The 15475-nt window shown below is 50.1% G+C and overlaps 6 protein-coding genes across 6 annotated transcripts; 4 read left to right on the plus strand and 2 right to left on the minus strand.

Moving 5' to 3' along the window:
• Positions 1 to 829: 829 nt before the first annotated feature.
• Positions 830 to 3571, plus strand: FPRO_06498 (uncharacterized protein; the record flags this gene model as incomplete). The annotated part of the gene is made up of 2 exons (XM_031228581.1): positions 830 to 1840; positions 1889 to 3571. 2 exons carry the CDS (start codon positions 830 to 832, stop codon positions 3569 to 3571), a joined length of 2694 nt encoding a protein of 897 aa, XP_031078904.1.
• A 1035-nt stretch (positions 3572 to 4606) lies between these two features.
• Positions 4607 to 5488, plus strand: FPRO_06497 (uncharacterized protein; the record flags this gene model as incomplete). The annotated part of the gene is made up of 1 exon (XM_031228582.1): positions 4607 to 5488. One exon carries the CDS (start codon positions 4607 to 4609, stop codon positions 5486 to 5488), a length of 882 nt encoding a protein of 293 aa, XP_031078905.1.
• Positions 5489 to 7135: 1647 nt separating this feature from the next.
• On the plus strand, positions 7136 to 8178 carry FPRO_06496 (uncharacterized protein; the record flags this gene model as incomplete). Its single annotated transcript, XM_031228584.1, has 4 exons — positions 7136 to 7170; positions 7222 to 7274; positions 7327 to 7495; positions 7545 to 8178. The coding sequence occupies 4 exons, from the start codon at positions 7136 to 7138 to the stop codon at positions 8176 to 8178; spliced, it is 891 nt and encodes a 296-aa protein (XP_031078906.1).
• A 290-nt stretch (positions 8179 to 8468) lies between these two features.
• FPRO_06495 (uncharacterized protein) lies at positions 8469 to 10443 on the minus strand (the record flags this gene model as incomplete). The annotated part of the gene is made up of 8 exons (XM_031228585.1): positions 8469 to 8977; positions 9023 to 9278; positions 9324 to 9558; positions 9606 to 9713; positions 9758 to 9865; positions 9917 to 10060; positions 10105 to 10209; positions 10256 to 10443. 8 exons carry the CDS (start codon positions 10441 to 10443, stop codon positions 8469 to 8471), a joined length of 1653 nt encoding a protein of 550 aa, XP_031078907.1.
• Positions 10444 to 11508: 1065 nt separating this feature from the next.
• FPRO_06494 (uncharacterized protein) lies at positions 11509 to 12285 on the minus strand (the record flags this gene model as incomplete). The annotated part of the gene is made up of 3 exons (XM_031228586.1): positions 11509 to 11648; positions 11698 to 11985; positions 12033 to 12285. The coding sequence occupies 3 exons, from the start codon at positions 12283 to 12285 to the stop codon at positions 11509 to 11511; spliced, it is 681 nt and encodes a 226-aa protein (XP_031078908.1).
• An 850-nt stretch (positions 12286 to 13135) lies between these two features.
• On the plus strand, positions 13136 to 14692 carry FPRO_06493 (uncharacterized protein; the record flags this gene model as incomplete). The annotated part of the gene is made up of 3 exons (XM_031228587.1): positions 13136 to 13597; positions 13647 to 14025; positions 14109 to 14692. 3 exons carry the CDS (start codon positions 13136 to 13138, stop codon positions 14690 to 14692), a joined length of 1425 nt encoding a protein of 474 aa, XP_031078909.1.
• Positions 14693 to 15475: the final 783 nt, after the last annotated feature.

Below are 15475 nucleotides of genomic sequence, written 5' to 3' on the forward strand. Positions count from 1 at the left end.
ATCGTTGGCACTTGAGTCTCTCCTATCCCAGGATTATCCTTCATATCTGGTTCTTTACCGAGCATGTACTCAAGTTCAACTGACTTAGACCATTCTACAACTACCCAAATATCTTCCTCTACCCTCAGAACTCTCATCACGTCTTGAACAAGTCTTCAGGCCCTCTTCTGACTTACAATCAACAATATTCCCCGAAAGGCTAGTGCCGATTTACGGGGGCACCGGATCGTGTGGCTACTGATGCCGCAAGGCTGGCCAAGTGGCTGTGCACTCATCAATAACCCAATCAACGATCCATCATGACAAAAGGCTGTGGCGTGAAGCCTATGATAGCCAGCAATTGAGAGACAATCTCAACACTCTCGAGTGTTCAATTGCGAATGCTCAACCAAATATGACACAATCGGGCTCAGCGACTTTGTCTGTGCTTTTTTGAAGCTTTGATTCATTTCTTGGACTTTCTGCAAGGGAGAATAGGGAGAGAACCCTGGATTTGGCGATTGCGCAATCGCGTCATACCTGGCCCAATTTCTGAGCGGTCTCGGCGCTGGAGCTTCAGCGCTGACTCTTGTTATCTTCCTTATCCACAACACCACAGATCATAGTATTCGAGTTGGTGATAACCAAGAGTGCGTGTCTTGCGTCAAACACGCATTTCCTCATTGTTTTTTGTCTTTTCGCAAGCAATCGATTACCACGCCATCTCTTTCCTCGAGACGAAACCCCTGTCTGCCCCTCCCTCGAGATCCTCCACCGCTGCTCTGACCTCCAAGCTAACAAGCAGCTTCCAGACACACTCACGATGCCTTCACGGACGGTATCACCGACAATGTCACCAGGTCCCTCGTCTCCGATTCTCTCACCCCTCGAAGCCCCTGAAGATCCTGCCACAAGCCCCGACCTCGTCCATTCTTTGTCCCATACAAGCACCGTCCTCGCTCTCGCCGTGAGTCCACAGCATGAGACCATCTACGCCGGTACACAAGACGGAGAGATTGTAGCATGGTCTCTCGACACGTTCCGACAGGTCCGCCGTGTCCAAGCCCACAAGCGTAGTGTCCTATCCTTATCGTTGTCGCCCGATGCGTCACTCCTGTTTTCCAGCGCTGGAGACCCCATCATCAATGTCTGGGATCCAAGCACCTTGACTCGACTTTACGAAATTTACGGCTCCTACGATGTCGGCGATATCTTTTGTACTGCATACAGCCCCCAACATGAGACATTATACCTCGGTGCACAAAACGCCACCATTCAATGGGTTGGCCTCAACGACGTTACAGCTCGTGTGTCCCCCGAGTCACAGCAGCATCCTGATCGACGAAATCATCGCTTCTTCGACTCCAAAGCTGTTGGTGGCGGCGCAAGTACGCCTCGACGAAACGACGATCGATGGGGATTAATACCCAAAGCACACACTGTTCTCGAGATGCATGCAGGCTGCGTTAAAAACTTTGCCCACTATGGGTATGTGTACTGTATGCTCATGGCCAAGGGGCCAACAGTCGATGTTGGGACAGACGATGATGTCCTGATCTCTGGTGCGGGTGACGGTACAATCAAGCTTTGGAGTCTTGGGCATACTGTTGAGGATGACGAGGAGCTTAGCGGTGGTATCCAAGAGATTATGACACTGGGCTCTGACGACGGCGAGTCTGTCCTATCTCTGGCACTTGACAGCTCTTTTCTGTACGCTGGAAAGCTTGACGGTATCGTTGAACTGTGGGATCTTGATACTGCGCAGCGATTGAGGGTTATCAAGGCTCACGACTGCGATATCATGTCAATACAAATGGGCTGGGGATATTTGTGGACTGCCGCAACTAATGGTTGGGCCAGCGTGAGTACTCTTGTAGACCATGCACAACTTTTGACTAACAGTTTCCAGAAATACAGTACCACCCACTACGGTAAATACCAACACGCCTCCTCTGGAACCGTTCCTCAGAAGTATCAGTGCCTCCTAAGGTGGGAAGCTCATCAGGGCAAGGTCCTCGCATCGGCTGTCACGAACTACAAGAACAAGCAATACTTTATCACCGGTGCCAACGATGACAATATCTCGATTTGGTCAATAGACACCGATAAGTGCAGCAGTAAAGAGAAAGAAGTATCACAGGATTCGGACAACCTCTTACTGTCGTCATTGCGAGAATTTGTGTCATACAAGACCGTGTCCTCTCGCCCCGAGTTTGCGGAAGACTGTCGCAAGGGAGCTACGTACCTCGGTGCGCTGTTCAAACGTCTCGGTGGTCATGTTGAGCTACTCAGCACCGAGAAGCACCATAACCCTGTCGTCTACGCCCATTTCTCGGCCAAGAAGGAGGCTGCTGAGAGACGGAAGCGAATTCTCTTCTACGGCCATTATGATGTCGTCGCTGCCGACAGCCGCAAAGGCAAATGGGAGACTGATCCATTCACTATGCAAGGCACTAACGGTTACCTGTATGGTCGTGGTGTCAGTGACAACAAGGGCCCCATCATCGCTGCGCTGTATGCAGTGACTGATTTGATGGAGAATCAGCAACTGGAGAACGATGTCATCTTCCTCATCGAGGGCGAGGAAGAGTTTGGATCGTTAGGTTTTGAGGAAGCTGTCAAAAAGAACAAAGAGTTGATCGGCGAAGTGGATTACATCCTGCTTGCCAACAGTTACTGGTTAGACGACGAAGTCCCGTGCTTGACGTACGGTCTACGTGGTGTTTTGCACACCACTGTGTGTGTTGATGCGCCTCGTCCAGATATCCACTCGGGCGTCGACGGTTCCTACATGATGAATGAGCCTCTTTCAGATCTCACTCAGATCCTTGGCAAGCTCAAGGGCCCTAGCAACCGGGTACAGATTCCCGGCTTTTACGATGGCATTCTTCCAGTGACACCTGAAGAGGAAGCGCGCTACGACGATATTGCCCAGATCCTGATCCGCAGTAATCCTGAAAAGGGCCCCGAGGAGAGGCTCAAACAGTCGCTTATGGCAAGGTGGCGCGAGCCCAATCTGACGCTCCACCGATACAAGGTTTCTGGTCCTGATGGAAGTCTAGTAAGCAGTCATGCCAGTTCCCACATCAGCCTGCGTATGGTGCCAGGACAAGAAGTGGGCAACGTGATTGAAGCCCTCGTCAAGTTCCTTGAGAATGAGTTTTCACAGCTTGAGTCACAGAACAAACTCACCATCAATGTCGACAACAGAGCTGAACCATGGCTTGGAGACCCTACCAATGCTATTTTCCAGACACTGGAGAAGGCCATCCTGGAGACATGGGATGAGTGTTTCGAAACGTCGCCCTCATCAGGTGAAGCTACACCAGAGTCCGAAAAGGCAGAAAAGTCCAAGGAGGAAGAAGTTCTGTCAGTCAAGACCAAGCTTGGCAAACCCCGTAAGCCGCTCTACATCCGCGAGGGTGGATCCATCCCAGCGATCAGATTCTTGGAGAAGGAATTTGGAGCTCCTGCAGCGCATCTGCCTTGCGGACAGTCAAGCGACTCGGCTCATCTGGACAACGAGCGGATATGTCTGCTGAACCTATTGAAGGCTCGTGAGATTTTTGGCAAGGTGTTCAGTCGATTGTAAGACTGGTGAGATGACGGGCGGGGCGGAAGTGAGATATGGAATTTGGGTGTATTTTAAAAATGGAGAAATGTATGTAGAAGAATGATACCCTTGTTTGTGAGAGTCAAGCAATATCCTGGTGGGTGCATAGAAACCCACATGCCAGCTCAGCTCAGAGAAAAGGTAAGGCTGATTGATTGGGATCCTACGGAGTCAACGTTACCGTTGGAGATCGCCTCACGTACGTAGTCTAAGCTTTTGCCAAGCCTTGATGTTCCGTAGGGCTGTGACTGATGATCAGTTCAGATGATAAATATTCTTGCCACGGATAAGTATATCATCCATTTATCAACCACGACTGACATTGTTTTGCTTCTCACACTCAAATCTTCTGTCATGAAACCGACATCGACACAAGCCACAGAGCCCCCAGCTGATGGATATCCGGCTGGTTCACCCTAAAATTAGCCCGAAAGTCACCAATCAGGACTCCCTCTAGACGACGTACTGCGCCATGATCGGATGGGGCTTGGGAGGGTCAATCCTCGATTGCTGATCACACCTGATGCTGAGATGGGTTTGGTGCTGACTGAAGGATCGACCAAGGTAATTAAATCAGACCAAACCAAACAGCTCATAGTCGCAGTGCTATTCCACTAATTCCGTCATAGTTTTTGGAGGTTCCGATAATTTAGACGCTAAAAACCCCCCCAGAACCCGGTTCCGTCTTCTTCTGCCCCCTGTTTTTCCCTCCCTTCTCCTCTTTTCTGCATCATCACATTCGAACATTTAACTAAATCAAAACATCACCAGTCGTTATCTTGTTTCATTTTTTTCCCCTGTCATTCGCTACAGTACGAGCTGGGAACTGTTGATTTTTTGTCTCTCCAAGTAATTATCTGTCTCGGCTTTTGAATGATTGATCAATCAGCAATTGTTTTGCATAATTAGCCCGGCTGGGTGGCTTTTTCAGCTGAAAACCGGGTTCCCGTCTTCTGAAGGGGGCTGTCCAAAGAATCACCAACCAACACGCATCCAGCCCAATTGGCATCAAACATGGCGTCGCGTTGGTTCACGCTCCTCCTCCTCCTATCGCCTTCATTGGCTCTCGACAACAATTTCGACTTCTACCCCAAGGGCGCGCAGAAATGTCTCTCCCAGGCCGCCGACGACGCCTCTTGCACTGGCGCTGACAGCAAGGAGCTGAACTACTGCCTCTGCGGTCTTGGCAACTACAACAATGACTTCATCCTCGGCTCCGCTGCGTGCATCGGCAAGCAGTCGCCGGGCGATGTGGACGAGACGTACGATACCATGAACGAGGCGTGCTCCAATTCGCAGACGCCGATGAAGGTTACCAAGCAGGAGTATCAGGAGGCGGCGGAGAAGGGTGCGAGTGCGAGTACTACTACTGATGCGGCTACCTCTTCGACTGCTTCTGCGACGGCGACCGATTCGGCGAGTACCACGAAAGACACAGCTGCTGCTACTACGACGAGCGCGGAGAACAACGACGATACGGGGTTGTCAACGGGCGCCACAGCGGGAGTAGCCGTTGGTGCAGCAGTTGGTGGTGCAGCGGTAGTAGGCCTCCTGGTGTGGTTCTGGATGCAGCGCCGTAGGAAGAACGCCGAGGAATCGCACCCCATGCTGCCCAACTACGAGAACCGCGACGGTTCACCCTATCAACCTACCGAGCCGAAACCAGCGTGGTCAGCAGCGGGTTCGCCGCAGCAAGCAATGGGGACACCGGATCCGAACGCGGGATTCTATAAACCTCCTGAGCCGGTGGAACTGCCTCCTGAGCCAGCGCCTGTTTATGAGATGGACGGGACGGGGACGGCGGTTGAGGCGGATTCTACGCCTGTTGATCCCCGGGGAAATAGGTCGCGATTGAGTTCGTCGCATTCGTCAATATCATCGGGCTGGAGGGATTAATGGATTACAAAAGAATGAAGGAATAATGGTTCTGGATGGGTATGAATGAGGTTATAGCCTCGTGGAGTTTGGACGGTACAGGATGTATCATATCGGTTGCCATTTAGCGTAGATATTTGACGGTTTCACCATGTTTTGTTCTTTGATGAAGTGATTGTTCGAATTTGTCACGATTGCGGCAGTCTCTGTCGCAGTCGATGGTCAATGAGAGGCTTCCTGTGATAAGAGATCCTCTCTTCATGGTTACACTACAGACTACTGCCCCAGAACTACCAGTGTATATTTATCTCGCATCACAAGACCATTTGTAGTCTGTGAATGATAGGACAAGTTGGCGCAAGGACTCAGCCTAGGCATCCAGCCGTTCATTCTTTTTTGCACCAGCCTCGGGGTTCTGGTCAATCCTCGAAACGTCGTCGTTGCCTGTTGACTTCTCAAGGTCCGGCCCCCAAGTCTGCCTCCTTTCTTACGCGATAAGGTTTGAAGCCTAATGCTCTGTAGTGCAGGCGTTAAATGAAGATTATCACAATCCAGCTAAAGTTTGTTGTTGCCGACCGAAGAAACGGGAAGCGAAGTTCATTTTCGTCGTATGATATCTTGCCGTCCCCGTTCATTCCGGTGCTGTTTTAACAAGATGCGGCTCCTGGTCGGCACTTGGTCTGCATTTCCTCTTTTTGCTGTCATTGCATGGTGGGTTTGAGCTGGGAGCCTTCGTCGGCACCATTTTGTATCAAAATGTTCTGACGAAATGGTCTGAAGGGTCTTTATCCGACAAGTTCGACAAAGCTCCCGTTTGGTGATGGGTTCGTGCAAGATCAAGTGTTTCCCTGGGCACAAGCTGAATTGGTGTTTATATACACATATTCCTGGCACTGCCGACTACGTAATCTAGATCTTGACAATTTCCAATACTTCAGCCTGGTCACACGATCTGATCCTTCAAGGAACCTCGGCTGCCTCAGGTTGTTCCGTCGCCGTCCTTTGTATCCCACCGATGATCCTTCAATCTATCCAAGGAAGTTGGCATTGAGACCTTCATCTTGAGCTTGAAGATGTCTCAGCTTCCACTTTTATTGACACCGAGACCTTTTCTAAGACTTTTTAGATAAGACTATGAAAGTTGTATGTGAAAATCATGTTCAACCCTTTGAATCAGAGGTTGTGAGTAAATGATGCGCATCTTTGCATGTATTGTAGAGTACAGGGTAGCATTCAGACGCACATACGAGGCAACATGTTCCCCGCTTCAAAGCCAAAGAACTATCTCCCCATCAACCATAGATACAAAGGGGAATGGATAAAAGCCCTGAGGCTGAGTTCACTGCTCAACTCAAGTCATTAGATCAAGATAGACACTCGCATTCGCACTCGATAATCGTACAGTGACACTCTCAATTCCCAACGCGAGCCCGCGGGCAGCGAAACCAGGTCAATCCTCAGTGGTTGAAACGTCCCAAATCGTGATCCACCACAGGTCTCGGCAATGGGGAAACAGCTCGGACCAATTTCACATGTTTTCACTTTACTTTAAGAGCTTCAATAGACCTCAATCGCAAGCTTCAACACCACGAGTATTCACTTGTAGTAGTGCTCACCTTCAACGAATCAACTTACATCCTCTGTCAGATTTGGGAAATTGTCAGCAAAATGGCCGAAAGAAAAACTTACGTTCTTATCACTGGGTAAAGCAATTGACCTCTAGATTTGTTGAGGATTGAAGCTGATGAGAGCAGATGCTCGCCTGGAGGTATCGGCCATTCTCTTGTTAATGAGTTTCATCGTCAGGGTGAGTCGGATGATTGGGGACATGTCGATTGAGTACTAACTCACTCTCACAGGCTGCCATGTCATTGCGACGGTGCGAAACACAGACATGATCAAGGATCTCGAAAAGCCTGGCGTCAGTGTCTTGCCTCTTGAGATCACCTCCGCCAAGAGTATTGAAGAGTGCAAAGAGAAGGTCTCCGAACTCACTGGTGGCCGTCTCGACATTCTCGTGAACAATGCGTAAGGTCACCCAATACACTCAGTATATGGCGCAAACTGACTTTCCCAGTGGCCGAACTCACACCATCCCCTCCATTGACACAGATCTTGACGATGTTCGCCAAACATACGAGGTCAATGTCTTTGGTCCAATCCAGATGGTTTCAACCTTTGCGCCTCTCCTCATTGAAGCCCGTGGTCTTATCATCAACATCTCCAGCACATCCACCCTCGTCCCTTACATCTTCGGCGCCATCTACTCCTCCACTAAGGGCGCCATCAACGTCTGGTCCCGAGCTATCCGCCTTGAACTCAAGCCCTTCAACGTGCGAGTCATGGTCGCAGTCACCGGAACAGTGCGGTCCAACATCGCCAGCCGGACACATCGATCTCTACCGCCCAACTCTCTGTACATGCCCATCAATGACTTTTTCCAGCGACGATTGACGTTCAGTCAGCGAACGGCCACGATGCCAACGGAGAGGTATGCGGAGAAGTTGGTGACCGCCGCGTTGAAGGGTGAGGGATATCTGGGCGGGTTGATTGGGGGTACACCTGATTGGTTCTACGCAGGAGGGATGGCGACCAAGACTTGGATTCTGTCGTGTTTGCCTAATTGGGTGAACGAGACGGTTATTGGCATCTTCTTTGGCATCGGAAGCTTGACCAAGAAGATCCAAGCTGCGCGCGCAAAGAGAGACTAGAGAGAAGGTTGAACTTGGGATAATGGAGGATGAGACGTGATCACGGCAGAGTATAAGGCGCTGAGAATTGGGTTCATTGAACCCATTCCGTACATCACTTGTGAGGAACGCCGGAAATTATAAGTCACTAAGCTCCCAGGGAGCGACAAAGTATACAGGAGAATTGATTGCTGTATACTGTATGTGTATGCGGCTTGTTTCTATATCTCTAATGAGTGATCTTCTTGACTACTGCGATGGACGTCACTGGTGTCGCATCGCGATCTCCATGTATTCTAACGACCGACCGTTTAAGCCCACTTTCCAAGCAAGCTCATGAGAACCATGCCGCAAACCAAACCAAATAGAGCCAAAAGCGTAGTAAGGAGGCTAGCATCGGTGAGTTCACCTCCCAGCATCCAGTCATGAGCCCACATCTCAACCAGACCAACCCAGACAAGGATGCCAGCGGACAAAGCATCCAGAGTGCCAATCGCGATCAAGGTAGCAGGGTCGTTTCCGTTGAAGACGTTCAGAACACCGATACCAATGGCCATGCCGATGGGGGTGACGATGGCGAAGCCAGAAGCAAGGACGAGTTTCTTCCACAGAGGTACGGTAGATGTTCCAGTTCGTTCAACGGTTGGAGGTGGTGTAGAGTGCGAGTGAGAGTGACTTAGGGCGACCGGTATATGACCATAGCCAAGCGAGGCGATTCGTGTACCGAGGGCGATACCTTCAAAAAGCTGGTGGAAGATGATGACGATTGAGAGGGTGATGAAGAAGGAGTCTCCTGCTACAACAAGTGTGATTCCGATGACTGAGACGTTAGTTGGGGTACATAGCAAGAGGGTGATGGACGTACGAATCGAGTGGAAGATGATACCAGCTTCCATGATGCTAATGTTGGCCATCTCGGCTTTCTCGATAGCCTTGGGCGACAAGTAAGCCGAGTCGGTTTCGGTCTTCTTGGTCAACTGCCATCGCATAGCGCGCTGAACACAGAACTCGATAAGGAACGAAATGAAGAGACCAGCCATGACGATAGCAGCAGTGGTAGCTTCGTATTGCAGCTCGCCCAGACATTCGTTACCAAACATCATGGACGCATGGGTGAACAACTTCAACGGTCAATTATTGTCTCCAAGGGGAGTAGATAAACGTACGTGAACAAAAGCAGTGGAGATAATAATTCCAGTACCGAATTGCTTGAGAATCGTGAGGACAAGGTTGGATCGCACGGGAACAAACGTCGACATGAGGATCGGTCCAAAGACACCAACGGCGCTGGCGACCAGAACGACGAACAACATTCCTATGCGAATGCCAATCTTGTAGTCTCTGTCTTTACGACCGCAGTCTCGCGTACCGCTCTCTTCGGAGCCACCGCCAACGCAGTGCCTGTCGCAAGTTAGTCAAGGCTGCGAATGGAAGAAGGGGCTACGAACTCGACGCCGGCGTGGAAATGGCAATGTTCTTGCTGAGGGTCTGCTTTACCGGATTCGACATCTTCGGCTGGGAGGATGGGAGCTTCGCCATCGTCGGACATGCAGTAACTAAAATTGTTAGTAGGAGTTAGCAGCGTCGAAGAGTAACGTACGTTTCTTCGCCATGGCTGTGGCAGCTCGTGAGTTGGGCGGGATACTCCTCGGTGTTGGTGATGGTAGTTTGGACGTAGTACTCTGATGAGCTGGGGCCCACGCAGTAGCTGGTCTTGTTAGGCACGAATGTTCTACTAATAGTGGAAGAGCGAACCTACAGAGAAGCCTCGCGCATGTGGCAATCTGACACGGCAGTGATCTCATCATTCTTCGCAGCAGCAGTTTCTTTGGCGGCCTTGGTAGTGGCTGTAGCACCTTCCACGAGGACTTGGACTTCTCCGCCGTTGGGATTCATGCAGTATCTGACCAGTCAGCGGCGCCAGAATGATAAGAATAAAGAACATACGTGTCTGAACCGTGGCTGTGACAATCTGTGTACGAAGTAGGAGGATCCTTAGTCATGGTAGCCTCGAGAACAATCTGATACTCGTCTGAGCCATCCATACAGAACCTGAATTGTCAGTATATCTTGCGATAGCGATAAAGGAGGCACTGACTGAGTAGGACCATGCATATGACAGCCCGTCAAGCTCTCAAAGTCAATACCAGTCTTGGTCGCAGTAGCAGACGCCTGTCTCTTGACAGCCCCTGGGTTCGCCGTCGCAGAGACAGCGACGACGAAGAGGAGAGACCCAGCGATCATAGTGGCACGACGGCTCTCGAAGAAACTCTTGACACGAGCCATGATGGAGATTTGCATATGAGTTGAGTGATGCTGGAAGAACAAATCAACTCTGGATGTTTAAGCTTATTATGTATAGGTACTGGGAGAGGCGACCTCACTTAGCGTGGGGGATGAGGTGAACATCAAGGTCCTCTGTTTGTCAGTGAAACTCCAGCAGGGCTCTTGGCAGCGAGCAAAAAGAACCGTGGGGCGACTTTGAGATGACCTGGATGTCTAAGAGAAGCCTTCCTTTTACAGAAGAGATCCATATTGCGGTAGAGGGACAGGACAAGAGTGGCAATCGGCCAGACCGTGGATCCTCCTGCCTCAAACTAAAACTGCACCGTTGAAAGCCAACAACCCGATTTGATACCGCGGACAAGTAAGCTTGCAAACAAGGTTACTCACTAGGTAAGGTAGGGAGCAGAGATTTTCCCATTTACCCAAAAGACCGCGGTGTTTATTCCCCACGGCTAACTTGATGTCGGTGGTGGTGGGCTGAGAACCTTGATGGGCGTGGGCCAAGTCCCCGTTTGCTGGAGCTGAGAGATTTTTGACGTGATGTGATCGGTTTCTCGGGGAAATTTTGAATGGATATGCAGGGAAGGGGTAGAGGAAAACAAGGTTATGTTTATGGGTAATTTTGGGTGCGGCGCTATTGAGGAGGTTGTTTTGACGTGTGACGTGAAGGTGAGGACGAAGGTGGAGGTTAGGGTTGAGTGAGGCTCAGCTGTCAATTACGCCGACATCATAAGAGGGCTGGCAATAATTACGCTAATATACAGTGAAAAACTTGGAATGCATCCAGAGAGGGCATCTGTAGAATCAGACTGGCTCTTCTTCATTTGAGGAGACCAGTCATGCAAGCCACTCGACACTCATTCATAACACAACAACCTCAAAGCAAGGTCAAGTAAAAGTCGTGATTAATGAACATATCTACGTCCCATCTTTAGACCAGTAGTCAAGCCGCTTCCGGTCCATCAAGAAACAAAGTTTACATGAAGTGTGTCTTTCTATCCTCCACTGCGTCAATCCAGGGCTCGACACCACTATCCCCAGATCATCCATTCTCAACCTCACAATTTAAAGAGCGAAAACAGCAGCGGCGACCATACCAGCCAGGGGGATCATTGGTCCAATGGCAGCGTTGTCGGTGACAGCAGCTGAGTTGCTGGAAGTAGGAGTGCTGTCTGCAGCAGCGGTAGCGGGACCATCGCAGTGCCCTGGGATAGTCAGTATGTGATTGCAAGATCGTGGTGAGGAGAAACGTACAGTGGTCGCCGTGGGGTTCGCAGCCAACGGACTCGGTGGGAGAGGGGGCGAGAGAGCCAGAGCCAGTGGCGTCGTCGTGATCATGCTCAGACTCGGTAGCCTTGGCCTCAATGCCAGTGCGGGCAGCCTCGCAGTGCCAGTGGTCACCATGGGGCTCACAGCCGGTAGATTCAGTAGGAGAAGGAGCAAGAGAACCAGTGCCAGTAGCACCAGTGTGGTCGTGGTCATGCTCGGACTCAGTGGCCTTGGCCTCAGTCGCAAGGGTAGATCGAGGGCCCTCGCAGTGCCCTAGATATGTCAATAAGCGGGTACAGTGAAAGGAGTGAGGGACATACAGTGATCTCCGTGAGGCTCGCAGCCGACAGACTCAGTAGGAGAAGCAGCAAGAGAACCAGTGCCAGTAGGATCATCATGGTCGTGATCATGCTCAGCCTCAGAGGTAGCAGCAACAGCATCAGTACGAGCAGCCTCGCAGTGCCAGTGATCACCATGAGGTTCACAACCAACAGACTCAGTAGGCGAAGGAGCCTGAGCCATGATGGCAGGAAAGAGGCCGAGAACGGCGACGGCGAAAGTGGTAGTCTTCATCTTGGATGCTTGTGAGAGATGTCGATGTTGATGTGAGCGAGAGGTTGTCGAGGTGAGATACAGGCGGGAGAGGAAATTTTTATATCCCTTGCAATAAGAGTGAGAGTGATTCACAGGCTCTGCCAAGAGAATTGCCTTGCCACTTGCGAGGTTCGTAGGATGCAAGTGTTGGACTAGCAAGGAACGGGCTCTCGAGGAGGGAATAATGGACGCATTGGGAGATCCATTGTCGGCGCGTGGGGGTATTGGGAGCTCTATAGAGACTGCTGGGGCGTATTGTCCTCGAACTGGATCACTCACTTGGGCTTTGAGATGACGGCTGAACCGTTGGTCACCGTCTGTCAAGATGCATCCAACATGCTCGTGTAAGTGCAAGTCAGTGGAGGTATGCCATTCAGGTACTCATCACCCTCTAATCTCGATTTCAACCAGTCAAACTTCTCACACCAGTAAATATAACGTCTCTATAGCCTAAAGGATCACGATCAAAGAGACCTCCAAGTCCCTGTCGTCGATGTCGGGTCCCTGTAACTCATCGTGAGGCTTCTCTTGGCAATGCCCATCAAGGTCCTCACCTTAAAAACTGGATCCCCTGGAAGACCCCACCAACGACCGCTAACTAATAATGGTATCCACTTTGAGACTACCAGGCCAAGAAACGAATCAGGCAACTCTTATTTTTTGTTCCTCGACAACCTACGGGAATAAAAAGTCTGTAAAACGGGCTGGTAGGTACTTGGGATGGGTATGCGCTGTCGTGACCAACCATAACCTTGGTAACCTCGAAACTCTCTTCATTCAACGTGAATGCACATCCTTTCCTTACCCCTCTATTGCGCCGCACTTCACTATGAAGCCACATTTGGCCCTTACCCTCCTGTTCGCGCCGTTATGCACAGCTGCAGACGAGAACATCAAGGTAGATGCCTTGGAACAAAACAACCCTGATCTCGCCTCCATCCCCAACCTGGTCTGTCTCCTACTATTCCTCCTCGTCGCTGCATACAAACTGCGCAAGAGAATGCTCACCGCGACAACCACATTCCCCCAGCTAACCCGTGAATCACAGTCCGGGTCTGTTGTCACTTCACTAGAGCAGTTCTCTTGTAACCCTGATACCCCTCGTCATGTCGAAGCCAAGAAGAAGCTCGACAAGAGCATGGCGATAGGATGGGGGAACTGGAACGCTCAGCACCCAAGACATCGGTTGCTGGATGCATTGTATGGATATAGGAGGTACCATGAGCGTCAGAAAGCCGAAGTTGATCGCTTTGAGGGTCTCTATAAACATGCCTCTCGAGCTCAAAGATCTGTGAGTCTGTTATGCTCACGTGTGCATTCGAAGTCTAATATGAATAAAGTTACTAGAGCATCAAGTCAATTATTCCAAGAAGTTCACACGCATAGACGCTCTTCTGAGGAAGAACCAGGAGCTCTGTGATGCCATAGTTCAAAATGCCATGAAATTTTATGGCATTGATGAGGAGGAGCTCCAAAGGCATATCAGTGCCGCACAGTCTTCAGGGAGGCTTGCGGATAAGATTTCCGTATCTCAAGCTCTGAAGCATTATGTACGAGACTGGACAGAAGAGGGAGAGTCTGAAAGGAAGGAGACTTTTGCTTGCCTTGTGAAAACGCTTCAGGGGTTGTTTCCTATGAGAGATGAGGAAAACCCGGTCAAGATTCTTGTTCCTGGATCGGGACTAGGACGTCTTGGACATGATATCGCGAGACTTGGAGGTAAGGTTTCCCTGAAAATACAGCAAATCACCGCACTTGAGCCTGTCACTCAAATACGATGCCTCAGTGCTAACAATACCCAGGATTCGAGGTGACCGTGAACGAATGGTCTATGTATATGAACATCGCCTACCGTTTCATCGAAGCCAACCGCGCTCAAAACACCCACTCATTCCACCCTTTCATCGACGGCTGGTCCCACCACGCCACAGAATCAGACATGATTCGCAAACTTACCTTTCCCGACACAGCCCTCAACTCAACATCCGTAGTCCTTACCGAAGGCGACTTCACCACTGTATTCAACGACAAGACGCACTACTACGACATAATAGTAACATACTTCTTCATCGACACAGCCCGCAACTTGATGAGTTATATCGACACCATAAAAAAGGTTCTGAAACCAGGTGGACACTGGGTGAACCTTGGGCCGTTGCTCTATGGAACTGGGCCGTTTGTGCAGTTGACGTTGGAGGAGATTGTTCAGGTCACTGAGGCGATGGGGTTTGAGTATCTTGATACAGATGAGAGTTGCGGTCCGTTGACGTTTGAGGGGAGGACGCTTAGAAGTATGGAAGCTGTTTATGGGTTCAACAATAAGGCTTTGACGAAGAGTGCGTACAATGCGCAGTTTTGGGTGGCGAGGAGGTCGATGAAGCCATAATAGCGAGATCTCAGCTATCAAATGACAGATTTGGGATTCCCCCATAAGGTAGTATAGCACCTAGAAGCCATTTCGTAGACCATTCCTCTTCATCTACGCTGGCATTTAGTATACGATCAAGCTCTTTATTTCTCATGAAAGCCAACTCGTGAAGCTTTGGTGGTTGTTGATTCTGTGATACTCTCCTTGAGAAGCCGCCAGCTAAACAATACCAACCAGATTGGCTGCCTCTTCCTACAACCCGTCAAGAAGAATCTGTTTGAGTCAACTCTTATATTTTCCATCTCAACAGGCTCAAGCAATTTGTCTTCTTCTCAACAGGAAGACTTATTGACTCTGGTCTTTTCTTTCCCGCATGAGGAAGACTGCCTGTCCAAAGTCACGCAAGAAACTACTGCCCTAGGACATGCATGCTTAACGAATAGCCAGTCTATCCACTGTCGATAAACCTTAGTACTTATCAATTCTCAATGCCTCAGTTATCAACTTATCAATGGCGATTCGATCTTCGTGTCGAATTTCCTACAAGGGGATAGCTTACCCCGCCCTGTACGCCAGGGCGAATGACAGGCACTAACTCGAAAGAGCATCTCGTTGGTATCTCGACGCGATAACGATAATTTGCTGATTGCGATACCAGACTTCTTCATCAATTGCTTCCTCACACTCATTACAATCCCATTATAGCTCAGCTAGATCCTGCGAGTGTCATTGTCTTTGACTGACAGGCGTGATATCGTGGTTCATCGACGCATCACGCAGAGCACCGTGTCCCCGCAACAC

Source organism: Fusarium proliferatum (genome assembly GCF_900067095.1).
Source record: "Fusarium proliferatum ET1 genome assembly, contig: FPRO_scaffold003, whole genome shotgun sequence".
NCBI lineage: Eukaryota > Fungi > Ascomycota > Sordariomycetes > Hypocreales > Nectriaceae > Fusarium > Fusarium proliferatum.